Source organism: Panthera tigris, chromosome B2 (assembly GCF_018350195.1).
Source record: "Panthera tigris isolate Pti1 chromosome B2, P.tigris_Pti1_mat1.1, whole genome shotgun sequence".
Taxonomy (NCBI): Eukaryota; Metazoa; Chordata; class Mammalia; order Carnivora; family Felidae; genus Panthera; species Panthera tigris.
This window is the reverse complement of record NC_056664.1, coordinates 13,556,391-13,583,873: the sequence shown is the minus strand read 5'-3', so window position 1 is coordinate 13,583,873 and position 27,483 is coordinate 13,556,391. Positions and strand designations below refer to the sequence as shown.

The 27,483-nt window shown below is 48.9% G+C and overlaps 1 protein-coding gene across 6 annotated transcripts in view; it reads left to right on the top strand.

The window, feature by feature from the left end:
- JARID2 (jumonji and AT-rich interaction domain containing 2) overlaps positions 1-27,483 on the top strand; it is a 271,874-nt gene that overhangs the window by 210,884 nt on the left and 33,507 nt on the right. For all 6 annotated transcript variants that reach the window (XM_042985686.1, XM_042985684.1, XM_042985687.1 and 3 more), the window contains 2 exons: positions 1,976-2,152; positions 26,032-26,267. In XM_042985686.1, coding sequence (XP_042841620.1) covers positions 1,976-2,152; positions 26,032-26,267 — 413 coding nt within the window. The remainder of the gene's footprint in view (positions 1-1,975; positions 2,153-26,031; positions 26,268-27,483) is intronic.

Here is a 27,483-nt window from a genome sequence, read left to right as displayed (position 1 = left end):
GCATTAGCTCATTCACAGGAAAGTGGGCAAGAGAAGAAATGAATTTCACACTTCATAGGTCTTTGGCTGCTTGGTAGTAACTCTTTCCTAAAATACTTCATGGTTAAGAAGATTAAAATTGTTGGGCGCCGGGGTGGCTTAGCTGGTTAAACTTCTGACTTCTGCTCAGGTCATGGTCTTGTGGTTTGTGAGTTCGAGCCCAGCATCGGGCTCTGTGCTGTTGATGCAGTTTTGGGGTGACAGTGGGATGGTCTGGAGCTGACTGCCAGGAAAGAATTCTTGAAGATGTCTTTGGTACAAAAAGGTGACTTTATTAAAGCACAGGGACAGGACCCGTGGGCAGGAAGAGCTGCGTGGGGTTGTGACAGGTAACTCATCATATACCCTCAGGCTGGGAGGGGGTCAGGGATAGAGTAAGTCTCCAAGGAATTTTGGAAGCAAGGTTTCCAGGACCTTGAGGGGCTAGCTGTTACTAGGGAAACACCATTTATTACCGCTTAATAAAATCTGTCACGAGACCCTTCAGATGCATATTGAGGGAGGAGGGGGGCATAAGCTTGGGGTATAATCGCCAGCATATATCTTAAGGCAGTTGTGATAAAGGAAGTAGACTTACAGGATCCTTGAGGTTGGGATAATGTTAAGCTAAGGTTCTCCTTTGCCCCCAGCAAAGTGTCCTCATCGAGGCAGCTGAGCTCCTAGAGGGAGGTCACTCTGCCGGTTTCAAAGACTTGTCAGTGGGCCATAGGCAGCAAGGGATAATTTTCCATTTGCCTTAACTTCCCTGCATACCATGGCAAGCACTGAGACCCCTTTCCTTTGTTCTCGGGTAGCTGGGGGTGTCCGAGGAATATTACACATATTCCACCGGTGTGGGGAGGGGGGTGGATGCGGGCACCAGCCTGTATTTTGCCCCCTCAGCTTGCCCCACGCCCCCTCATCAGTCAGCACGAAGTCTGCTTCAGATCCTCTGTCTCCCTCTCTCTCTGTCCCTCCCCTGCTCATGGTTCTCGTTCTCTCTCTCTCTCCCTCTCTCTCTCTCTCTCTGAAAAATAAATACTAAAGATTATAGTTGTTGCTAGAAATAATTTGGGAGAATTTCTTTGGATTTTTAAGTAGCCTCTGGTCCTAAACAATATACCAGTGAGTTGTGTCATCTTTAAATGGTCATTGTTTGATAAAGAACCATATCGTGCTGCTTCATATTAGCAACCTTCTTTTCTGGTGTTCCTGCTTTATCTTAAATGCAGAAATGAAAACATCTGGGGGCATGAGGAGGTTAAGGTGTAAAAGGAGTGTGAGGGATGTGGGGTTTTCTTAGGTTTTTGTTTTGTTTTTTTAATCCAGTACTTTTAATTAGTCTTGTGCAGGAATTTATTTTAATAATTTTACATGCTATTAACCGGATCGTAATATCAAAGTAGCTTCCAAATACATTGCGATTTTTGGGGGATCCGTGTCTGTGACTCACCTCATGTGAATTCAAGACCATTACTGTATGTAGGAAGTGTTGTATTCTCTGTTACTGCCGCTTGGTTTGTCTTTCACTTTGAAATTCATTTGTTTAAATTCACATTAAGTTGAGTAAGTTAAGTGCATAACCCAGAATAGCCTTTGTCTCTTCCTTGGCATCGTGAATAGGTGTTTTTAATTTTACTTCCCCCACCCCCACCCCCTCACAACTATTCATAGGAGCTAGAAATTCTTTTGATTTGTTGTGTTGGGTGAATGGCACCATCTCCCTACTGGGGCGATTTTGCTTGAAATCCGTTGAAAGGACACAGATGGAGTTTTATTTCCTGGGGGATGTTTGAAAAACACAAGTGGCGGTGGAGACGAACAGCTTTGTGTTCTCTGCTCAGGCCTGAGGATTCCGGTTCGTGCCTTAATAAATGTCTCCATGTGTAGGGCCCCTTCTGGAAGGGGCGAGGACCCGGGCCTGTGTTCACGAGCCCTCTTCCCTTAAACCCACCAGGCTCTCCTGCGCTGCCCAACAGCATGGTTTATTTCGGAAGCTCTCAGGACGAGGAGGACGTCGAGGAGGAAGACGATGAGACGGAAGACGTCAAAACGGCCACCAACAATGCTTCATCTTCATGCCAGTCAACCCCCAGGAAAGGAAAAACCCACAAGCACGTTCACAATGGACATGGTAGGTGGGCTCTTGGTTCCGGGGGTAGCGACAAGGTAAAAGCCACGGCTCCGACTTCGAGAGCTGGGACGGGTCGTCTGTGGACGTGAAAGACCCGGGTGAAGGTTGCGTAGCCGCTTGGTGCTCAGGCTACTCCTGGACGCTTCTCTGGGTGCCAGGCTCTTGCAGAGAGAGGAGTACGTGCCCGTACGTCTTGGTGCGTTCCAGCTGAACAGAATAAGACGTGGCGATGGGTGTTTCTCGCAGGGTAGAGGCGACGTTCAATCTCGTAAGATCCGCAGGTGATAGCGATCGGAAGAGGACAAGGTCACGTCTAAACAGGGATGGTTAGGAAGCACTCCTGAAAAATCTTCCCATGATCAACTTAAACTGTGATTTTTTTCTTAGCGGGAGGAGGTCACGTAGAAAGAGAACTGTTACTGAGCACGTGAGATCCAGTAAACGCACGTATATTGTGTACCCGACTGAGTTCTTTTTTTTCTCCCCGTGCTCCCGTGGGTGGCAGGAGGACACGAGTGGATGTCAGTGAGGAAGCTACTTAGGTGAGGGGGCTGTGGAACGTGTTCAGTGGCTTTCCAACAAGGAAGTGACGTGATTGGAATTGTGCCGGGAGTAGATGAAACCAGCCTCCGGGGTGAGGATTACATGGAGGGAAGGGAGCGAGGAAGGGGAAACCCGCTCCGAAGGTTGTAATTGTGGTCAGCCACCTGGCCAGAGGTAACAAGGGACTGAGAGTTGGCCATGGGGCTCTCACTGGGAGGAGGAGGGGCTGGATGGTAGGCTTACAGCCCCGACCCGGGAGTGGCAAAAAACCAGTGCTATCAGTAAGTGATTGAGGCAAAGGAAGAGGTCTCCCTTTTCCCCCCTCCATGACTGCCTTGAGCTACCACTTGTTTCTCTGGACCCAGGGGGATATAGAGGCTCGGGTCAGGCACAGGCCTAGACATAATGGGAATGTGTCTGGCTTTCACCGTTGGGGAGCATTTTTCCCTTGTCAGTATAACGAGTGTTTGTCCTGCCCCTTGCTGGGGCCTGAGTGCAGGAGGCATGCAGATATAGCAAAGGCTGTGACCCGCTTTTTAAGAACTTCACAGTTTAGTCGGGGAAATGGGGTTCATAACCTCAGTGCAAAATACAAAATGGCGACCGCATGTTAACCTTCCAAGAACAAGGTTTCCACCTGCGGCTGTGATCGTCAGAAGTCTTGATGGTTGGAAGAGAGCTACGTATAGGAGTTGGAATACAGGTGTAGGTATAGAGATGAACTTGACACGCACGATCATGAACTGGGGTGCGTCGCCGGGTTGTGGGGTGACTGTCCCACCCGAGTATGGGGGGTGGTGTTCTTCAGGGTGACTGGGAATGACCAAATGGAGTCGATAACATGCCCCGCTAGGCAGAAGGAATGGTTGGAATGTGGAGAGTGGGAAACCGTGGAGGATTTTTGATGTGGAAATAAGATTAAAGAGATCCAAGGAGCCCAGCCCGGAAATAACCATTGAAGGGCTGGACTTGGGAACATACGATGGCTCACGTGTGCGCAAGGGCCTTTTGAAGCAAAGGTGAGCAGCTTTTCACTACTGTCTGGAGAACCAAGGCTGGAGGTAATAGAACAGGAGTTAGGAAGGGAGGTGGTTTGGGGGTAGTTAAGGACTTTATTATCTGCCGAATTTGCATCGATGGTAAAAGACAAAGATCCAGAGGACGGACTGGAAATTTATCGTCCCAGAGCTGCCGGCCGAGGCGTTCAGAAGGGGGCTGAGCTTTCTGAGATAGGATGAAGCAGGAAAGGAGACTTGTAGAGATTTGCTTTTCGTTTGAATTCTTGGGAAGGTATTTTCTAGTTTTACTTTGGGCTCAGTAGGAGTCAGGAGTAAATAAAAACGAACAAAACATGAAATTAGACTCCTATCAGTTGGTCTCTGTGTCCATATGATAAGTATATTTCCTCAGGATAGTGTCAGAATTATTCCTTGGTACTATTTTTCATTGTCTCACTGTGCTGGGTGGGTGAATTCATCAGTCTTTCAGGGTTTCTGGACCCAGTTCCAACATGGCAGGTAAGTACTTCCCTCGCTCCCCAAACACCTAGCAGATTTCGGTCCCCAGTAGGGTTCTGAGAATTTAACTCCATTCCGACACCACCTATCTAGAGATTGCATGAGATTCCACAGGTTAAGGGCTCAGTCCTGGAAGGCTGTCCCCTTATCACCCACCTCAGATGCCACCCACAAGCCCGCTATTCCTTGGGCACCAGCTACACATTGGAGGTTCCAATGAAATCCCACTCAGGTTTGACTAATTTATTAGAGTGGTTCACAGAGCTCAGGGAGACACTTAACCTTCACCAGTTTGATAAAGGATAAAGATGCCCAGCCAGATGGAGAGGGATGTAGGGTGAGGTATGGGGAAAGGGCACGGAACTCCCACACTGTCTCCACGTCAGTCACTTTGCATCTCCTTAGGTCTTCCAGCCCAGCTCTTAGAATTTTGTCCTTTTGGGTTTTTATGGAGGCATCCTTACATAGTGCTGATCGACCAGGTCATTGGCCATTGGCTGATTGAACCTCTAGCTCCTCTCACCTTCCTCAAGGTCGGGGGTGGGGTGGGGGGGTCGGACTGAAGGTTCCAGTCCACTGCTCACGTGGTTCATTCTCCTGGCACCTGGCCACTGTCCTTGGGTGCTTCCCAAAGGTCCCCTCTCTTAACAGACCTCTGTATCACTCACCGCTTCGGAAATGCTGGGGTTTGGGGAGCCGTGAATCAGGAATCATGAGTGGGGACCAGATACATATCTTAACGGTGAAGTATGTATTTCTCCTAAATCATGCTGTTGCAGTCAAATCACATGGATCTGTTGAGTGAATCCACACAGATTGAGCCTCCAACTCCTGCTTTTCAGTTCGTGTGAACTTGCTGGTTCACCAGTCTTCTCGTTGACTCACCTGACAGTGTCCAAGTTACCACCTTCCACGTGCGGGGAGCCTATACTCCCTTGAATTCTTTTTCCACAGGAGCTGCAGAGTGGTGACAGGAAGGGGCAGTGGGTATGCGGTGGCACGTCACAAAGTTTCACGAACGGGGCGGGCTGAGGGAATCGGCCGACTTACCTGCGGGAAGAGGGCAACCGTTTTTGCCTTGACCATGATCACTGTGATCAGGAGTCAAGGAAAATCTGTCTGTAGATACGTGTGTCTGCATTCGCACGTGCGCGTACGTGGGCCGAATTTTTTTTTTTTCTTTTTTATGTCAGATTTTTACCAGTCGAAGTAGTTACCATGTGATTGAAATTGATTTCGTGGCAACTAAAAGGGTTTTCAGTGTTCCCTTTGGGGATTTGCTTGTTGAAACACTCTCGCGTTCTTTTCGTATAGCGATGAATTTTCTGTCTCTTCCCGGGTAGGGGTGTTGGGTGCAGTGTGGGGTGCCTGAGCTGGGAACCCCCACGACCCTCTTACTGTCTTTTCTGCCCGTGTACTCTTGCACACTTTGTCTTCCTCCTTGACTCTCCTTGTTCCCGCTTTCTCCTAGGCTTTTTCTCCAGTGAAGCCAGCAGAGTGCCCAGACCAGCGGGGCTGCGCTGGAGCTCTGACTCTGCCTGTACTTGCCAGCACTTTCTGTGCTTTCTTTGATGAGGCTTTAGAAACCAAAGGTGCAAGCCCCTTTATTTCCTGTCTGTGCTAATTCTACTGATGCTGGTTCCTGTGGGTCTCCTTCTCATGACCGTTCCCGTCACAGTGGGTGTTCGTACATCTCTCTTCTGAAAGTTGGATTTCAGGCATTGCGTGTATAGGGTGCTCTAATGTACAGTGTATATACTTCCAAGGAGTGAAGTGTCTTTGTTCTGTGTGTTTTTTTTTTCTGTTTTGTTTTGGGGCAGTTAAGATGAAGGGCTACCTCTCTGATTTCTCCTGAAGTGGTTGGCTTCTACCTTTAGTTAGATTGAGTTCATCAACCCCCAGCCTCCAGCCCTCTGTCTTTTTAGACTATGTCCCTTTCTTAGAAATTTGTTTTTGAGAGGGGCGCCTGGGTGGCTCAGTCGGTTAAGCGTCCGACTTCAGCTCAGGTCACGATCTCGCGGTCCGTGAGTTCGAGGCCCACGTCGGGCTCTGGGCTGATGGCTCAGAGCCTGGAGCCTGCTTCCGATTCTGTGTCTCCCTCTCTCTCTGCTCCTCCCCCGTTCACGCTCTGTCTCTCTCTCTGTCTCAAAAAATAAATAAACGTTAAAAAAAAAAATTTTTTTTTTAAATTTGTTTTTGAGAGAGGAGAACATGCATGGGGAGGGAGAGAGAATCCCAAGCAGGTTTTGCGCTGTCAGCGTGGAGTCCAGCATGGGGCTCGAGCTCAAAAACTGTGAGATCGTGACCTGAGCTGAAACCAAGAGTCAGATGCTTAACCTACTGAGCCACCCAGGCACCCCTGATTATGTCTGCTTTTGAGCTGGGAAAGGATTGGTTGCAGTTCCAAAGGTTTGCTTCGGTAGAGTTCTAGAACCCATGGGGCTAAGTACCCACCTGAACTTGGAGGTGGGGTGATAGGGCGAGAGCTGCAGGCCCAGGCGATCTGTCCTTGTGTTTGGGCGCCCGCCAGATACCAGTCCCTCCTGTGGTGCCATTTTGTCATCTGAAGCCCTGACCTTGTTCAGTCCGTGGGGTGTGCTCATTCCTACACCAGCCACCCTTCCACCGTGGGCATTTAACCTCTGGAATTCAGCTCATCTGTTCTCTAGTAGGCTCCAAGAAAATTACGAATTTGTATTGTCTGAGTTTGTAATGTTGCCATGGGCATGGAGATCTTTCATGTCCTTTTAAGTTCTTTTTTTTTTTTTTTTTTTTTTTTTATATGTTTATTTCTGAGGGGGGGTGGTAGGGATGGGCAGAGAGAGAAGGGGAGACTGAATCTGAGGCAGGCTTTTCAGTCTCTGAGCTGTCAGCACAGAGCCCGACGCGGGGCTCGAACTCCCAAACCGCGAGATCATGAGCTGAGCTGAAGTCAGATGCTTAACTGACTGAGCCACCCAGGCACTCAGAAGTCTTTTTACATTCTAAACAAACATCGTTGTCAGTAAAGTTATTCTACTATGCGGTGTTCAGAAGACCCAACAAATCAATTAGAAGTACCAAATCAACTCCCCTGTAGTATCTCCTGCAAAATTAGTTTGTGAGTTTTTGGCAAATGTTAACACCTGTGAGTGTTGGAGAAAGATTCTGTGTTTGCTTATTCCTGAAAATGTATTTGTGGAGGATTTGGAAGGGAGGTCTGGCCATCGTTTCACTGGGAAAAGTACTGGAACACAATCATAGCCTTCTTGAGGGCAGGATCTTGCCATATTAAACACTTAGGGAATTTTTTGGAGTTAATTTTTCTGTCCTACATAAAATAAGTGTAATTTATGTGCACGCGAGAAACGTGCTAATTTTAGTGCTTTGGAAGATGACCCAGATGAACGAGGGACAGGGACCTTTCCCTAAGGAGCTGATGATCTGGGAAACTCCCTGGAGAATCCCATCAGAAACAGCCTAAGACCTTCAGGCTCTATCCACGTTTCCCAATCACACAGGCTTAATATCTGGTTCATGTATACCCTCCTCCCTGTCACTTTGTGTTTCTCTCGTTGTCACTTCTAGTGTGTCCCCCTGTTGTCCCATGCCACCCATTCTATGACTGACAAGCCTCCCTCACACCCAGGTTCAAACATCTTCCATAGGAAGGGGCTGTTGAGTACAAGCAACCAAAGTCCTCAAGTGTGTGTTTGGACTCCATTAAAAGTGATGTTTCCGTAGGTTCTCGTGTATGTTTGAAAGGGTTTGTGAATTTGTTTCTGCTTTTCGGGCATCTGCGTATGAAATATTTTGTAAGGTCACATGACAAGGATAACCTGAGTTTCAGCGTCAGGAAGCCCTCTAATGGAGAGGTCATGGTGTCCTTTCTCTTCCTGCCTCTTTCCCTCCCTTCCTGATGCAAAGGACTTTCCTTGGCAAGCGTGTTCCGTGATCACGTTTGTATTTTGAAAGATGGATTGTGCGCAGCTCAGAGGCAAAAAAAGAGAAAAGACCCTCTGAGAGACCACTGCACTAGCCTCTACGTGATCCTGAGGTTTTAATCGAGGTGTCGTCAGAATGAAACGGAAAGGTCACATTGGACAGATTGTTGACACCTGGAGATGGCTTGGTGGCCGTGGAAATACAGGTGCCAGGTAGGTCTTCAGACCGTCTGCAGTGCTCTGTGGGGCGCATTCCTCCGGGAAGAGCTGCCCGTGAACTAGCTGCAGTTCCCACTCTCGAGTCCCTCTGGCGTATGCCAGGTGAGTTAAGTGAGCCTTTGACTTTTGTACGGATGCCCGCACAGAGGAGAGAATAGCACAGGGCTTGAAGCCCAGGCTTCAGACTCTGACCCACCTGGCTCGCACTTCTGCCGTCCACAGTTGATGGCTGCCTCGCTTTAAAACTCGTTTATTTTCTTTTTACATCTATTTATTTTTGAGAGACAGAGACGGCGCAAGCAGGGCAGGGGCAGAGAGCGAGGGAGACACAGAATCCGAAGCAGGCTCCAGGCTCCGAGCTGCAAGCTGTCAGCATAGAGCCCGACGCGGGGCTCGAACCCACGAACCGTGAGATCATGACCTGAGCTGAAGTCAGATGTTCAACCGACTGAGCCACCCAGGTGCCCCGATGGCTGCCTCACTTTGAGCATGTGGCTTAATATTTCTTAGTCTCAGGCTTCTCATCCAGAAGGTGGGGAGGAAGCAAATGGTCCGTAGGCTCTCTGTTAACTGTGTGTGCAGACATGTTCATCGTTGGAGGGTGATTTCTCTCATTGGTTTTGGTAGGTGGCCTCACATACCTGCTTTTTTGTGTGAGGGTATGAGTTGAGGTCCATTTTCCACACACGACAATAAGAATACTAGAGGGTTGGTTTTTTTTAAAATATTTTTTAAAGTTTATTATTTTTGGGGGTGCCTGGGTAGCTCCGTCTGTTGAGTGTCTCACTTCGGCTCAGGTCAAGATCTCTGGTTCGTGAGTTCGAGTACCGTGTCAGGCTCCGTGCTGACAGCTCGGAGCCTGGAGCCTGCTTCGGATTCTGTGCCTCCCTCTCTCTCTGCCCCCTCCCTGCCCCCACTCGCACTCTGTCTCTCTCTCTCTCTCTCTCTCTCTCTCTCTCACACACACACACACACACACACACACACACACACACAAAATAAACACTAAAAAAAGTTTTAAAATTTATTAATTTTTGAGAGAGACAGACAGTGCCAGCTGGGGAGGGGCAGAGAGAGAGAAGGAGGGAGAGAAACTCCTCGAGCAGGCTCCTGACATGGGGCTGGATCCCACAAACCATGAGACCCCGACCCGGGCAGAGATCAAGAGTCAGACACTTAGCTGACTGAGCCCCACCCAGTGCTCCAGGAATCCCAGAGTTTTTAGGACGTGTGCACCTATGTTATCTCTTGGTTCCATGAAGGTGTCCGGGTGGGAGGAGTAATGGAAAACCTGAGGTCTTGGACCCATCACCCGAGGTGGCAGGTTGCAGCCAAGAGTCGAGGTTCTCGAAATGCCTCTGGCCCCGTATGGGATTCCGTGTAGGGGTGAGAGGGTGAGCATCAGTGTTCAGTGAGGGGCAGTTTGCACTGTGATAGTGGACTTCCCACTCCTGTCTGGTAGGCAGTGTCAGAAAAACCAGTGCCACCAGCCCCTGCCTGGGGTACACAGCTCGGCTCAGGTCCCCCCTTGTCGGTTGCCTGCGTGGCTTTGATGTCCTTGGCAGCCAAATAATTAAAACTTACAGGATGACGATGCTTCTCTGCGAGGCCATCGGAGGGATGGAGTTGAAGCCAGCTCAGAAATGTACATGCGGTGAGCGGTGCTCCTTCAATTTCAGGTGACCCAGGGAAAGATGAATGGTTTTGTTGGTAAAAGAGAAGTCAAAAGGGTCGACGATGTGAAAAGAAAACAAGGGGGGGAAGTCCTCTTTGGAGAAGGCCAGTTTCAGCCAGTGTTTCAGAGGAACGTGGGGCTCTGTCTCGTTACCTGGTAGGTGAGCTGCCTCACCCTCTGTGTTCTGGACCCTCTCTTCTGTAAAGGAGGCAGATAATCACCAAACAAACCACCGCCAGCCAGCAGTTTATTAAAGCAAGTCCTAGCGATGATTGGGAGGAAGTCCCCAGGCAGGAGAACGTGAAGATGTTCTTGCGGTCACGATTTTCCACAGTAGAGAAAGGAGTCCTTGATACTAGAAGCTTGTCACCCAAAGGTGCTACAAGTAAAACATAGTAGTCTTTGAAAATGGAATATTCGGCTTTGTACAACCTACCCAAGCTTTTCTGGGTAATTAGAATTGTACTGTAATACCAAGTTGCCCAATATGTTTGTCCTTTTTTTTTTTTTTTTTTTTTTTTTTTTTGTCTATTCAGTTCCTACACAGGTCTTTATCGTCCTCAAAAAGTCACCATGAGCTTTGCGTCCTGCCTCTTTAAAGCTACACATTAGCTGTGTGTTCCTGGGTGAGGCATTTAACTTCTCTGATTAATATCCTCTTCCATGCAATGAGCAGGAAGCAAAATTTTGCATAGAGCAAAATCACTGCTTGTGTCTCGTGTATAGGAATAGTTCCCATTGGGATCTTTTATAGCAGATAATGGGCATTGCTGTGTGCTCACGGGGAAGGACTTGTCCCAAGATCACCTGTTTAGCCAGGTGAAAGATCCCTCACTAAAATTCGGGCTTGGATGAGGGCATAATTATCATGTAGTCGAGCTGGTTCTCCGACTTGTTGATTATATTCACGCAAGAAAGTGGACAGTGAGTTGCTTTTTCTTACTTCTCCACGACACGGTGTTTCTGTTGTTACAGTGTGGTGTGTGTGTCTCCCGCTTTGTGCCCTGGACATGTTGCGATGTGTCCAGAAGTCCAACAGCATCTCTCCCAGGAGGGTCCCCGTCACTGAAATGTGGGGAAATAAACGCACAGAGAACAAAACGGGGAACGTGAACACTTGATTTTGGGAGAAGCTTTGACCAAAAATTCCTCACCGGGCCATGGGTCCAGGCAAAGAGTTTTGCTTGGTCTGTGTTAGTTTGACGAAACCAGAAGCCGGACTGCGAATGATGTCTTGTTTATCTTGTTTCTCCCCAAAGCCTGGACCCTCCCATCTCCCTGCCCAGTGAAGCATCAGGGGTTCTGTAGCGAGCAGGCACGTGGCTCGGTGGTGGAGGCCCAGGGAGAGTGCGTGCACCCCCTGACTTGCCCCGCGACCCTGCCATCAGTGTCGGATTGGGCCTGCCTGTGACCGCGCTCATCCCCGGTGGGCGCGGAGCCCAGACCCCAGCGGTCTCCTGCGAGAGCCTGCTGTCACCGGGCAGACGTGTAGTTTTGCAGACGTGATCCCGCGCTATAACGTTTTCCCTTCTAATGCGCTGAGCATCCTCGCGGAAATGCATGTGTTTATTAAAATACGTAATCTGAAATGACATGGGCAGCATCACGTGCATTTTCAGCCTCGGGTTACCACTCAAGGGTTACAATAACAATGCCCTCGGCAGCCTCTCTCGTCCACCAGCTCTTCAGAGTTTCCAGAATAGCCTTTCGTATACAGAACCTCAGATGATCCTAACAATAGAGCCCTTAGGTAATCCCGATTTGGAAACAAAACCCCAGCATCAAAACACTGCTCTGGGGATATTTATGTTACGAGTTGATACTTGAAATGGCTTAGTTTGTGGAAAGTTCTCATAACTGGTTATTTTTTTTTCCAGTGGGATAACCATGGTAGACTGGGGGCATGAATACATCCGTTTGGAATGACTTTGGCCTTGGCTTTCCTCAGTGTTGTCGCTGTGGCGAGGCGTTCCTTCTCCTTTGCAGAGGGGACCTTGGGGGAAGGTCACTGCTCACGGCAGCCACGTACGGTGGCTTTTCGCCTGCTTTCTTGCCCTTAGGAAACATGGGACGAATGGCACTGTTTCTCTTTGTGCCCCTCTTTCTGAAGAGGGACATTTCTTGGAAGACTTTTTAAACAACATGTCATTGGACTCACAGCTGGAATGATTTAATTGCTTTTGGATGCACACCGGGGGCACGTTGTGCCAGGGCCAAAAAGCAGTCCTTTGGATGAGTTTACCACGTTTCTGCCTTGGAGGTGCGTTCCACCCTCTCCGTGCTGGGCAGTGGGGGGCAGGGGCGCGCGGGCAGGGCCGGGGTCTGCCCGTGGCCACGTGCAGCGAGGAGATGCTCTCCAGCCGCCAGATGCTTCTTTCTTCGTGGGGTGTCCTCTTCACCTTTTTTCACCTCTGGCAGCTCCAATCCCCGCCCCGCCCTGCCCTGCCCTGCCATTGTGAGTTTTCCCAAAAGTTGGACTGTGGGCTAGGAGTGTGGTTTTATTGTTTTATTACTCTTTTAAATTTTTTAATGTTTTATTTCTGAGAGAGAGAGAAAAACAGAGCATGAGCGGCGGGGGGTGGGGAGAAGCAGAGAGAGAGGGACACACAGAATCCAAAGCAGGCTCCAGGCTCCCAGCTGTCAGCCCAGAGCCCGACATGGGGCTTGAACTCATGGACCGTGAGGTCATGCCCTGAGCCAAAGTCAGACCCTTAACCAACTGAGCCACCCAGGCACCCCTAGGAGTGTATTTGTGTGTGTGTGTGTGTGTGTGTGTGTGTGTGTGTGTGTGTGTGTGTAATATAATTTATTGTCAAGTTACCTAACATACAGTGTATACCATGTGCTCTTGGTTTTGTGGGTAGATTCCCATGATTCATCGGTCATATACAACACCCAGTGCTCATCCCAACAGGTGCCCTCCTCAGTGCCCATCACCCATTTTCCCCTCTCCCCCCACCTCCCCCATCACCCTTTGTTTGTTCTCTGTATCTGAGTCTCTCATGGTTTGCCTCCCTCTCTGTTTGAAACTGTTTTTTTCCCCTCCCTTCCCCCATGGTTTTCCTTTAAGTTTCTCAAGTTTCTCATAGGAGTGAAAACATGTGATATCTGTCTTTCTCTGACTTACTTCACTTAGCATAATACCTTCCAGTTCCGTCCACGTTGTTGCATATGGCAGGGTTTCGTTCTTTCTCATTGCCAAGTAGTATTCCATTGTATATATAAACCACATCTTCTTTATCCATTCATCAGTTGTGATGGGCATTTGGGCTCTTTCCATAATTGGGCTATTGTTAGAGGCGCTGGTATAAACACATGTACTGTGCCCCTATGAATCAGCGCTCCTGTAACCTTTGGATAAATTCCTAGTAGTGCAACTGCTGGATCATAGGGTAGTTGTATTTTTAATTTTTTGAGGAGCCTCCACACTGTTTTCCAGAGCGGCTGCACCAGTTTGCATTCCCACCAACAGTGAAGGAGGGTTCCCTTTTCTCCACATCCACGCAAGCCCGTTTCCCAAGTTGTTCATTTTAGCCACTCTGACAGGTGTGAGGTCGTATCTCAGTGTGGTTTTGATTTGTATTTCCCTGATGATAAGTGACATTGACCATCTTTTCACGTGTCGGTTGGCCATCTGGATGTCTTCTTTGGAAAAGTGTCTATTCATGTCTTCTGTCCATTTCTTCACTGGATTATTTGTTTTTTGGGTGTTGAGTTTGGTAAGTTCTTAAAAGATTTTGGTAGGAGCGTGTTTTTAAAGAGCAGTAGTACATGCAACGTTGAGTCAGAAGTTTCTATTTCTTCCCGTCCTCGACTTCTGTGTTTGGAGATGCTTGACTTAGTGGTTTGCGAGCACCATACTGGCTCTTCTCATTTATGGCTTGCAGCCTTTGTTTTTTGTTTTTTTTCCCCCTCCCTTAGGTTTTATTTTATTTTCCGCTCTTAAATGTTTGTTTTGATAGTGAGCGAGTATGAGCCGGGGGGTAGGGGCAAAGAGCGAGAATCCCAAGCAGGCTCCACACTTTGAACACAGAGCCCAAAAGTGGGGCTTGCAGGCTCCACACTTTGAGCCCAAAAGTGGGGCTTGATCCCATGAACCATGAGATCGTGACCTGAGCCGAAATCAAGAGTTGAATGCTTAACTGGCTGAGCCACCCAGGCACCCCTCTTCCTTATCTCCAAAGAAGATAAGGAAATTTTCCTAAAGGTCACATTTAAAGAAGAGATAATGGGAGTGCTTTTTCAAAGATTTTTACGATAGCTGAGTGAGTGAGTGAGTGTGTGTGTGTGTGTGTGTGTGTGTATCTGCTAGAAAGTGTTATATTGGCTGTTACCATTACTACCATGCACGTGATTGAAAAGATCTCGAGCCCAGAACAACCTTGTAATGAGGAGAATCCCAGAAAGGTAGCATGTTTCAAAACCCTGGCACCCAGTGAGGTGTGTCTGAGAGGTGACTGTTAAGTGCTGTCAGCATGTGGTGTGCTTGACCTTCCCAGGTCGAGCAGTGTCAAGTGTGGTAGAAGGTTGGGGGCCATGCCTTGTCCGTCAGCGTAATCAGCCTGTGCCCGTTCTCTTCTCGTTTTCCTTAAGCCTGGGTTACGTTGGTCCATGCGGGACCTTAGGGACCTACGTGGACACTTGGCAGCGGCACCGGCCCACTGTTCCTGCTTTAGCGTGGGGATGCCTCTTGCTGGTAATGGTAGAGCTGCTCTGATCCGGGGTGAGGGGCTTATCTAGGTCTCAGCGACAGCAGACGGGGAGAATGTTCTGGCTCCGATGCCTTCCTCATTAGCTGTCATTGGGCCAGTTACTTAAAGTCCGGGAGCCTCACTTTCTCCATTGGTATACAGCCGACAAGGATATGTGGCTTTTTCGATTGGGGTTAGGGTTGGCGAGGGGAGGAAGGAAAGTGGCCGCTGGTGGACAATGGCATGTCATTTTGGGGTGATGAAAACATTTTAAACTCGCATTGTGGTGTAATGGGTTGCACAACTCTGAATGTGCGGCACTCTGTGCTTTAAATGTGCGGATCACACATTATGTGAATCCTGACTTCCTGAGAATAAACCGAAATCTGAATGAGTGACAGTAGCACTTAGTACAGTGCCCAGTGCTTGGTGGGTCCTCAAAAAGCAGAGGCTGGCCACCATCCTGTTACTGGTGTCCCACCCCATGATCCTTTAGAAGAGCTGTGACATTTCACAATTAATACATTGCATTAGATTTTCAGAATCTTGAATCCGTTCTTTTGTCCAGAATGGGCTGGGATGTGTTCATGTCGTACACATTACAAATTGAATTGTTGAGCTCTTTGCACACTGCTCCGTATTTACTATTTTCAGCTGATTTCATCAGGCCTGTCTTCAGGGGAATCTTCAGTCGGGAATATGTGCCATTCGTTCCGAGACTGTACGATGCACATATAGAATGTTTTGAGTCCTTCATTTCCTGGCTGGAGGCTGGGTGGAGGTGTTTGTGATACAGGAGCAGATCCCCGATATGTATTTGGGGAACCTTGAAAGCAATCCTTCCTGCAGTGCGGCTACTCCTATATTTAGCTTTTTTGTATTAGCGTTTTTATTCTGAAAATCACCAGTTCTCTAACTTGTATAGTCGATTGTGTTATCTGGAGGGGGTGCCTTCCACTCGCATTCTTGTGCACATTTTCAGGGTGTTCTTCTCCAAATGTGCTGTGAATGAGATCGCTTGTTCGGATCCAACGTTGGGCCAGATAGCTTATCGTATACTTCAGATGTGGTCGGCCTGTTAGAATTCATCCACCTCTGTGTAGGGTTTTTCTTTGTTTTTTCTTTTTTTTTTATCCCCAGACTGCAAAATACTGCATTCATTTTGTTCTTCAAGAGTTAATGCACATCTCTTTTGAGTATAACCCATAGTTCTGCGATCTTTGTCTCCTTTCTTGAGAGTGATAAAGCATGAAATCCCTGTCAGCCCCACTGCCTGCCGTCCCAAAAGGCCACTTGCCCAGATGTCCCTCCCCAAGCCTGTTCTGGCACATTGGAGAATGCACAAAGCTTAGAGCCCACTGATGTGGGCACCGGTGGCAGGGTGGGGGGTGGGGGGTGGGGTGTGGGGGTTGGTCACCCTCAGGCTCAGTCTCCTCCTGTCCTCGGCTCCTTTGGGGGCCAGGTGGGCCAAGAAACCATTTTTCAATGACAAAAACCATTCACCCTGATTCATGGTCTTTTCCTTGCCCTGACCTTTATATTCTCATAAAGGTCATAAGCCCTTTTAAACTTCAGTATCAGAAGTTACTAGGATCATCTGCAAGAAACGTGTTTATTTTTTTTTTTTTTTTTTTTTTTTTTTAACATTTTATTTATTTTTGAGACAGAGAGAGACAGAGCATGAACGGGGGAGGGTCAGAGAGAGAGGGAGACACAGAATCGGAAGCAGGCTCCAGGCTCTGAGCCATCAGCCCAGAGCCCGACGCGGGGCTCGAACTCACGGACCGCGAGATCGTGACCTGAGCTGAAGTCAGCCGCTTAACCGACTGAGCCACCCAGGCACCCCAAGAAACGTGTTTAAATGGCAGATCCGTCCAACTCCGTTATGGGACATCATTGCCCATCGTGTGTTCACATTTTTTGATCCTGGGACGGTCGCGACCAGATTCTGATTGCAGAAAAATAGCCTGTGACTTAAGTTCTAGAAGGTCGTACGTAGAAAATGTAACATGCCTTAAAAATCCTTTTTAATGCGTTTCTTTCCTATAACCAAAGTGGTAGGATTTCAGGGTGTCCATTCCAGAGGGGTTTTGCCAACGCCGCGTTAACCAGGAGAGCCCGGCTTGTGATGCTGAAGGTCGGGGTGCACACGGGCCGCCGATGCTTTCCTCCCTCGCGTTGCGGCCGGGCGCTGGCTCCCGGTGTGAGTGAGCGGTGCCGTGGGGTTACAACAGGACCTGTGCTGACCGAAACACGTCCTCTCTGCCTTCCCTAGTCGAACACGTGAGTGCTACAGCTACGTGAGCGGAGCAGTTTGTGCCCAGGGCAAACCGGGTTACAGCTCTCGCACAGGCTGCATTAAAATCCTTTTGAACTGTTGGCACAAGGTTGGCAGACATTCCATTGTTTTCAGACAATAGTGACTCAAAGTTGAACTGGCTCCAGGGAGCAGGCACAGTTTTTGTACAGTAACAAGGATTTAATGCCAGCCAATTGATGGAGTCTGTCTTCCCCAAGTCGGGACGCCTTGTAATGACACGAAGCTTACATTTAAATATCTGGCTCCCGATCAGAAACTTGGCATGCTTCTCTTTTCCTTTCCATCACACGTTCCTCTCTATTTACAGTGGTTCTCTTTTTGTCCCTTCGATTCGTTTTGGGGGTGGGACAGGGAACACGTCTTATTTTATGTAATTTGGGGGTTGGTCCAGCCTGTGGGCCTCGTGATCGTTCTTTCCTTCTGGTCTCTGTGCCTCTGCCGGCCGACCAGCCGTTTCGGCCCGGCTTCCTGTAACATCTCATGTTCACATTTCTCTTTCAAGGAGGTGAAGGCTTCAGAACCCCATTAGCTCCGGTCAGACACTGAGTCATCTCAGGGTGTCCTGTAACTTAGGCAGACGCCAAGTCGCCTCATAAAAAAAAAAAAAATCAGGATTCTGTCCTTGTGTTCTGATGAGGTGCCTTTCTTAGCACCAATAATTAGCAAGATGGGGGTGTCACGGAGACAGGCCACAGGATGTGCTGGCCTCGTCCGCTCTGTTCAAGGGGATCACTGCTTTAAAATGTGGGTCTCGTGCGTCGGCATGGCAGCAGGAGCTTGGAAAAAAAGATCAGCCTTCTACTTTTTGCAGAACTCCTTCCCCTGAAGAACACCAAGCATTGTATATACTTTATTGTAAATACTCCAGCGATTCCTGGAGGGCAGATAAGAGGAGGCAGCTGGCTACATAGTTTAGAGAATTGAGGCACAGATGTGTCTGGTGATCTGGGAGCTAAAAATCAACACCAAGCTATGCACATCCCTACGAGGGGCTGTGCATGTGGTGAGCTTTTTAGAGACCTTATGGTGGGCTTTTCATGGACTGCCTTATGGACCCTCCACCCCCCAGCCTCCTTGCAATCAGTGCAAATAGCTTTCGTGGGGTGCGGTCCCTGGAGCTAGAAAAGGAACTGGGGCGCCTGGGTGGCTCAGTCGGTTGGGTGTCCGACTTCAGCCACGTCACGATCTCGCGGTCCGTGAGTTCGAGCCCCGCGTCAGGCTCTGGGCTGATGGCTCAGAGCCTGGAGCCTGTTTCCGATTCTGTGTCTCCCACTCTCTCTCTGCCCCTCCCCCGTTCATGCTCTGTCTCTCTCTGTCCCAAAAATAAAATGTTGGAAAAAAAAAAAATAATAAGCTCTAAAAAAAAAAAAAAAAAAAAAAAAGGGAAGAAGTTCCTCCTTGGAAAGCCTAGCTTTCCACCTTTGTGGGATTGCCAGAACGACGTTGCTAATGTAACTTGCCCTGCCCAGTTTTCTTTTTCACCCCTCATTGGGAGCACATCTTGTCTTCTCAGGCACGAAGTGACCCTAAATCAAAATATCAGCCTTTGGCTGTAAAGATTTTGCCTGCCGTGGTGTGAAAACACTTGTCTATAGGCCATTTAACTTTCAGAGTGTGTGTATACAAATCAATAGATTTGTCTCTGTTCATTAACGTAAAGCTATTTGTATCTGAGCACAATACAATTTCCTAATACAGTTCCCTGTGATAAATGCTTTTTTTTCCCTCCTTGAAGAAACGAGTTCAATTATTCCTTTTAATTGGGGAGAGCGCACGTAGTCCTCTATCCGCCTCTCTCTTTCTGTCTCTTATGTTCACAGGGTTTTAGTCTTTCCCTGTGAGAGTGAATATTTTTTGCCTTTCCCCTTCTCGAGAATCTTACAAATTAAGACAAAAGATAATTACTTGGAGGGGTAAAACTGGCAGGTTCCCACGACACTTAAAATTAATGAGCTGTTGAGGACAAAATATACCTTGTCTCTGGCTCCATCGTCCCCCCCCCCCCTCCCCGCCCCGCCCCTTCCCCCTTTCTTCCCATTTAACACATGATTTGACTTTTTGGCTGTGTTTGCCATTTGGGTATACTGCTGCTGAAAGATAGCAAGCTGTTACAGAAAGTGGGTTCATTTGAAAGCGATCTCTTTGTTTGCAATTCAAAGTCAATTTTATTCCAGTTTTAATTTTTGTATTTTTGAAAACGTTCTCTTTTTTCGATGCTCCGATCAAAACAGTCTGTTAAGGGAACGTGGTGCTGCGGTTCACAGAGCCCCAGTCTGATCTGTGATGTTAATGGCACCGGCTTTCCAGTCTGTAGTCCCAGGACCCCTCGGCTTCCTTAGCAGTTTTCCCAAGGTGTCAGTTCCTTGCCGGCTGGGGCTGAAACTCGGCTGGGGCTGAAACTCGTCCTCAGCCTCAGAATAGAGCCACAGCTGTGCGTTCCCTGTCGGGTAGAGCTGGTGCTCATGGAAGGATCTGGTTTTTCCCCTGGATTTCAGGAAGTTCTTGCTGGCTAATAACCACAGTGCCGCTCGTAAGGAATTTCCTTGAAACCTCAGTTTAGCAACCGACCTTGCCCCGTGGCTCGTTTGGAAAGGAGCAGCAGGGAAACTGTGAGCACTGGTGTCCTGCCACGTGTCTGGAGTGTGGTGACCCTCACTGACAAGCCACCAGCTGGCCGGTGCACACATCTCGTGGCCCATTAGCCTCTTTCTAGATTAATAGTTCCTCGCTGATTCCTCAGAGCCATCCTGTGAGGTAGTCAGTGGGGAAACTAAGACTTGGACAGGTACTAGCTCAAGGTCAAAGAGTTTAGCAGGTGATTTCGTGGATTCAGATTCAGGTGGCTTCCTCTCAGGGCCTGAGTGTTGTGGGGGCTTGTAGGTATTGACATGTAAGTATCCGCTCCGTCACATTCTGGAAACGATGATGTAGCTAATCAAGGAAGAGATGCTTTAGCCTAGCGATGTCAGGAGTTTTTATCTGAAGACCCCTTTTGACTCCGGAACCCCAAAAGGATTGTATTTACTGATACATTTTTCATATGGTAAATATCAAAAATGATATTAAAACAGGTTATTAAAAATTGATATTTACCATATTAAAATTAAAACTGAGGGAACTTATATATAAATATATATATGAGGCATAGAAGACAGCTAGATTTTTTTTTAATATGTTTATTTTTGAAAGACAGAGCGTGAGCAGGGGAGGGGCAGAGAGAAAGGGAGACGCAGAATCCCAAGCAGGCTCCAGGCTCCAAGCTGTCAGCACAGAGCCCAACACAGAGCTCGAGCTCGCAAGGTGTGAGATCGTGACCTGAGCCGAAGTTGGAAGCTTAACTGAGCCACCCAGGAACCTTGAAGACAGTTAAATTCTAATGTCTGTTTCTGTGTGCAGTCTCCTGCAATACATAATTTTGGTTGACATATATGAAGAGAAATCAGTCTCAGATGAAAACATAGTTGGAAAAGGGAGGAACTTTGTAGATGATTTTTATCCTTTGGTATCACACCCCCAGACTCAAGCAGTGGTAGTTTCTGCAAGGTCAGTTGGCCCAGCAGTTGGAAGTGGTACTTCTCATACTCTGTTACATTAAATTTATCGTAAAGTTTTATTTATTTAAGTAATCTCTACACCCAACGTACGGCTCGAATTCATGACCCCAAGATCAAGAGTCATAGGCTCCTCTGACTTAGCCAAACCAGGTGTTTCTAAAATCCGTTGGTTTGCCTTTGGCTTTGAACATCTCTCTTATCCGTGCACAATTTTATAATGTTTTGTATTGATCACTTGAAAATTAATGGTTTGGGGCGACTGGGTGACTCATTTGTTAAGTGTCTGACTCTTGATTTTGGCTCAGGTCATGATCTCACGGTTCGTGGGTTCCAGCCCCGCGTCGGGCTCTGCGCTGGCAGCTCGGAGCCTGGAGCCTGCTTCGGGTCCTGTGTCTCCCTCTCTCTCTGCCCCTCCCCACTTGCACATGCTCGTGCGTGTGCACACTCTCTCAAAATAAATTTTTTAAAAAATTTGAAAAAATGGTTCACCTGACTACCTCTTGTAGTGGTCAGCACCTTTCATTAAGCAACCATCAAACAATCCTCATCTTCTCTGACCTCATCAGAGAGGTATTTTAGTGTGGAGAGACTTTGAAACTCAATGGTGGCAGATAAAGCTTTTCCACAACTGTAATTTTTACCCCAAATGGTGAATTCCATCATTGGCAGCAAAACAAAACAAAAACCAAATAACAAAAAAAATTCTGTTCGTTATTTCCCACCACAGGGTTGCTGTATTCATTTTGGTGGAAACGATGGATAGATAACTACATCAGTCTTTCTTTGAAATAAACGTAGCATTCCATGAAACTGCTGGCTTGCGGCTTAAATGACCGCCACACGAGTGCTTTTCCCTACAAATAACCTGCTTTGATCAAGGGATGGGCTTGGTGTGTACTTCCCCAATTGTCACATAAAGTGTGTGTGCTCAGGGGTCAGGATTTAGTGCTACTGACAATTTATACTTTATCATTCCCTGAAATGAAAACTGGCTTGTCTTCCCTTCCTTCTTGTTAAGTGCTAGTTTAAAAAAGAAAATAGTTTTATTGAGCTATGATTCACAAATCCCAAAATGTACGCAAAGTATACGACTTAATAGTTATTAGTACACGCAGAGTTGTGTGTCTGTCATTATAGTCACCTTCGGAGTGCTGTCATCTGCTTCCCCTGAGAAACCTTGTTCCCATCAGCAGGGAAAATCCTTCCCATTTTCCTGAACTCTTTCCCCACCCCCACCCCCACCCCCACCCCCACCCCCACCCCCACCCCCAGCCTGCTAATCTACTCTCTGTCTCTCTGTGTTGGTCTTTTCTGGGCGTTTCATATGAATGGGCTCCTACAGTATGGAACCCGTCATTAATTTCTTCAACTTATCAGTGTTTTCAAGATCCCTTTGCACTTGTGCACGTGTGGGTACTTGACTCCTTTTATTGGATGGATGATACCCCGTTTGGCTTATCTACATACCAATCAGTGAACCTTTGGGTTTCCCCTATAGTTCTTAATTGTTAGTATTTATTCCCCCTCAGACATTTGTATGCAAGTTTTTATGTGGAACTATGTTTTTAAAAATGTTTTAAGTTTGGGGCACCTGGGTGGCTCAGTCGGTTGCGCGTCCGACTTCGGCTCGGGTCATGATCTCGCGGTCTGTGAGTTCGAACCCCACGTTGGGCTCTGTGCTGACAGCTCGGAGCTGGAGCCTGCTTCAGATTCTGTGTCCCCCTCTCTCTCTGACCCTCCCCCACTCGTGCTCTGTCTCTGTCTCAGAAATAAACATTAAGAAACAAAATTTAAAAAATGTTTTAAGTTTATTTGCTTTGAGAAAGAGCACAAGTGGAGGAAGAACACAGAGAGAATCCCCAGCAGGCTCCACACGGTCAGTGCAGAGCCCGGTGCGGGGCTCGAACTCATGAACCCTGAGATCATGACCTGAGCCAAGATCCAGAGTCAGTGGCTCAACCAACTGAGCCACACAAATGTGGACCTATTTTTTCTGTATTTTGTGTACATACTAGCAAGTGGAATTGTCACGGTAACCCTGTTTCCCTTTTTGAGGAACTTCTGGCCTGTTTCCCAAAGCGGCTGCAACATTTTGCATTCCCACCAGCACTACATGAGGGTTAGAATTTCTCCGCATCCTCCCCAGGACTCTCCATTATCTGTCTTTTGTGGATAGCCATCCTAGTGGGTGTGAAACGGTTGTTGTCTCGTGGTGGTTTTGATTAGCATTTCCCTGATGCTAAATCCACCTTTGTTTTGTTCCGTTAATGAAATCAACACAGTGAGAAGGGCAAACAGTATCTTGGTATAATTACGAAAATAGTTGTGACCTGGGAGGGGTGCCCTGAAAGGGTCTCCGGTTCCCCCAGGGGTGAAGTCACTCATGAAGCTCGTAGAAAATGTGGGCTGTGTTTTCAGCATCTATTCCTTCTTGCACGGGCAGGGCATCAGCCACACGTCTTTTCCCCCAAGAGACAGAAATGTGCACAGGCCAGACAGTTATCTGTATGGAAGCCTTCTTCATGCCGCACCTCCCTTCAGCAGGGAGGCCAGAGGCCGTCTTGCCACAGGCTGATTTCCTAGCCGTCTGAGATGGTCCTTCTGAACATGCAGAGATGGGGTTTTGCAAACCTCTGTGTAGGAACGCCCATTTATCCCCGGTCTACAGATGGGGAAACTGAGGAGTCAGTAACTTGCCTGGGTGCAAATGGCAGTGCTGGGAATGGAGTTGCCATGATGCAGTGTTAGGAAAGGGGACGAAGCCACAGAAGAAAATCGTTCTAACCAGACAGAGGGAAGTAATGACAGAACTGGTACTTCTTCAGTAACAAAGCATGGAAGGGCATGGAATATTTGGGATTTAAAACACAAAACCCAAAAACCAAAAAGACAAAGAACCAGCTTCCTGTGCTGTGTTTCCATAAAGGAGCTATCTATGTTCACTGCTTTAGAAAATGGGTGAACGGTCAAGAAATGCCCAGATTCATGTTCCTCACTTGTGTTTTAATCACACTGAAGTGTGACTTCTTACGGATGTTGCTTTTAATTTGTCTTGAAAGTAAGCACGGATCCTGCCAGCTTGGTGTGATTGATGGGCTCTGACGGAGTGCAGTTCCTTACACTTAGAATAAATGCCAACCATTTGAAGCTCTCCGTTTTCCCTGTAACCGAGAGTACCCACTGAAACCTTCCATAACGCCAGATCGCATACCATATTTTGACGCGGCGAGCTCTTTCACTGCAGTATTGAAAATCTCTTGAGAACATGTAGTCAGTCACTGGTGCTGGGAGGAACTTTCCAGATCGAGATTCACATCCAGTCCAGGCACGGAACATGTAAATCTGTTAGACCGTATCTGGGGTGGTAACAAGTGGACCAAAGAAGTCCGTGTAAGCAATTCAGTCGATTATCAGGAGGATGGGGGCGTCTGGTGGCTCAGTCGGTTGAGCGTCTGACTCTTGGTTTTTCAGCTCAGGTCATGATCTCTTGGTTCCTGGGTTCGAGCCCCGCATCCAGCTCTGCACTCTCAGTGAGACAGTGCTTGGGGTTCTCTCTCCGCCTCGCATGATCTCTCTCTCTCTCTCTCTCTCCCTCTCTCTCTCTCCTTCCCCCCCCCTCCCCCCCTCCCCCTCCCCCCAATAAATAAATAAGAAAGATTTAGGAAGACCAGTGGAGGAATATCTTCGCATTTGAGAACATGGGCAGGCTTTCTAAGCACAGAAGCCGAGACAGACTTTAAACAAGAAAAATGGGTTAGCAGATGCAGCATCACAAGAGCTAGGAAAGCCAATGGCAGATAAGAGGAAAATATTTTTCACCTCTGCGGCACGAAAGTAATTGACAGGACACGACAGAGGTGAGAGAGAAGGCATACGGAGCTGTGGGCACACGTTTGGAGGCTGCTATCCTCGGAAGAGAGGCTTAGTTGGTTTTGAGCCCTCGGAAAGGGCTGTGGGTGGAGGTGAGTGTGACTTCTTTGCGCCCCCGCGGGAAGAGACTTCCGCTCCAAGGAGGCGTTGACTTACAGCCGCCTGGGTGCACTTGGCCTGGAAGTCTGCCTGGTGGGGGTGGGCACGGCCTGGAGAGGAGGTGCCTGGGGGCGGTGGGGTGGGCGTGGCGACCTTTCAGGCCCGCCCGCCCCGTCTGTCAGGAGCCTTTCTAAAATGAGCACTGGCTGCACTGCAAGGGCTCCGTGTGGTCTGTTCTGCCAGAGCCTGTGGGGAGTCTTTTCCCTCTCCTTCCCTGAGGACACAGGCCAATATTGCCCGGATGGTTTGAGGGCAGGGGAAGCCTGTGCTGTGGGAGGGGCAGATGGTAAAAGCTCATTGTATTCCGTGGAGAGGGGCCAGACCCCCCCAGGTCCGGCTCACAAGCCCCAGCTGTAATGTGGAAAAAGGAACTCCTGGCAGGAACAGAATTGACCGTCAAGTTGCTGAGCGTTGCTGTTCTCTTTGGAATTGCCTGGGTGGGTGGCATGATGGCACATGCTTGGGGACCGGGGAGGCGGTGAGCTTGGGAGGCAGGCCAGCCTGCCGGTGCTGGTGACGGGCAGCATGACTCCTTCTCCAACTTATCTGTAAAATGGGCCTGACGACGTGTTGCCTGTCCCTTTGGACGTAAAGGCAGTGAGCGTGCCTCACTGCCGTAGCCGGCTCACCTGGCTTGTGGCAAGCATGAAATGCATTGGCTGTTCCTGCTGTTAGGGCTTCTGGAAGAGAAACAGGTCCGGCTCTGTTGCCCTCTCTCGCTTCTCTGGTCACCGACGGGATGGTGAGCAGATCTTCAGTCTCAGAATGCGCAACTTTATTTGTTTATATGTTTATTTTTATGTTTATTTTTATGTTTATTTTTGAGAGAGAGAGAGAGAGAGAGAGAGAGAGAGACCCAGAATCCAAAGCAGGTTCCAGGGTCCGAGCTGTCAGCGCAGAGCCCGACGTGGGGCTCGAACTCACAAACCGTGAGATCGTGACCTGAGATGAAGTCGGACGCTTAGCTGACTGAGGCGCCCCTAGAATGCGTAACTTTAAATTGGAGAAGATACGACTTTATTCCATATGCCCCGTATCTTCATACACCAGGTGGTTCTGTTCTTGGGATGTTGACTGTGTGTTCATTTCTTTTTTTTAAACGTGTGATGTTGATGTTCTGAGGGCCGCTGGGTTTTTGTTTTGTTTTGTTTTGGTAGGGATTTTTTAAAAATAGATTTTTTTCAGTCTTTTCAACCAAAGCAAATAATTCTTTGGGTATGCTTTATAATGGTTTTTGTCCCGGGGCCTAGGACTGTTCCGTACTTTAGGCTGTGGTGCCAGAGTGGTGTTGTGGTCTTGGGGTGGCTCGAGTTACGGGGACTTGGCTTTCTCCCTGGCTTCCGGGCCTTGATGCTGGATGGTGGCAGAATCTAATGTGGTGACCTCATTGTCCCTCTTTCCTTCCTAGTTTTCAATGGTTCCAGCAGGTCTCCACGGGAGAAAGAACCTGTTCAAAAACACAAAAGCAAAGAAGCCACTCCCGGGAAGGAGAAGCACAGCGATCACCGGACTGACAGCCGGAGGGAACAGGCGTCAGCGGCCCCGCCCCCAGCGGCCCCCTCCACGGGTTCCTCGGCCAAGGGGCTCGCTGCTAACCACCACCACCCCCCTCTGCATCGGTCGGCTCAGGACTTACGGAAGCAGGTAAACCCGGCCTTGCCGCACAGGTGACCCCGCTCCGGCCCGGACGGGGCCTGCCTGCCAGGCGCCATGTCCCCGTGTCACCATCTTAACTGAAGGGGACGTGGGAGTGGCCGCCTCGAGAAATCCGTACCTAGAGGGCTCAGGAAGCCAGGAGGGTGACGGCCAGAGGTGAGCTGGGGAGGGAAGCACGGTGTTGGCACAGAGGTGCTGGGTGTGCAGGCCTCTGGTGGGAGCGGCTCTGGCACCTGCTTCAGACTCCAGGCGCCTCCCTCTGGTGGATCTGGTGTGTTGGCGCCTGTTGGCTGGGCAAAGCGACTTGTCGCCTTCACTGCCACTCCTCCACCCGTGTCCTGGCGCCTGATGGCTCTGAGCTCGGTCGTCCTCTCAAGCCTGGAGAAGCTGTACCTTGAAGACAGGCCCGGAAACTGCCTCGCGCTGTCAGGGGACAGTCCTGGACCGCTTCTCTGTTGTTCTTAACGTGACAAGTTAGCATCTCCGCCAGGACTTGGGGGCAGGAGGCGTGCACGGGCACACGCACCGCTGAGCAGTCCCTGTGTGCCCGGGGGCGGTTCACCCCGCACACGTCAGCCTGCACCTCAGGATCACAGCTCGCGGGTCACATTGTTCTCCAGCCCCCACTGCCCCCTGCTCAAGGTCGCGTTAGATAACACGGATCCTGTTGGGAAACTCCGAAGAATGGCCTCAGGGTCTGCCATTGTCATTGTCACAGTGTTCCGTCCTTGGACAGTGATTTCCCGGGACCCCCGGAAGGCACAGCCTGGAGGAAGGCACACGGTGAAGGGCTGTGTCACCCGGGTCAGTGGCTTGTCACTGACCCCTCGCTCCTGTTCTCACTGCATTTTAAAGTCAGGGAGCCATGGGGATCACAGATCTCCTCACTGGGCACTTGTGACACACAGCTAACCTTTTCTGCAGAATGGATGGAGTCGGGGCCAGGTATGGGTGGGCCAGAGAGATCTCCTGACCTGCCATGTTCTAGAATTACTAAGAGATGGTGGGAACATAATGTAATCCCTCCCCTTGTGGAGCTGTTTTTATTTTGAGAGAGTGTAAGCGAGCAGGGGAGTGCAAGAGAGAGAGGGAGAGAGAGAGAATCCCAAGCAGGCTCCACACTGTCAGTGCAGAGCCCGACTCAGGTTTTGATCCCAGGAACTGAGAGATCATGACCTAAACCGAAAATCAAGAGTCAGACGCT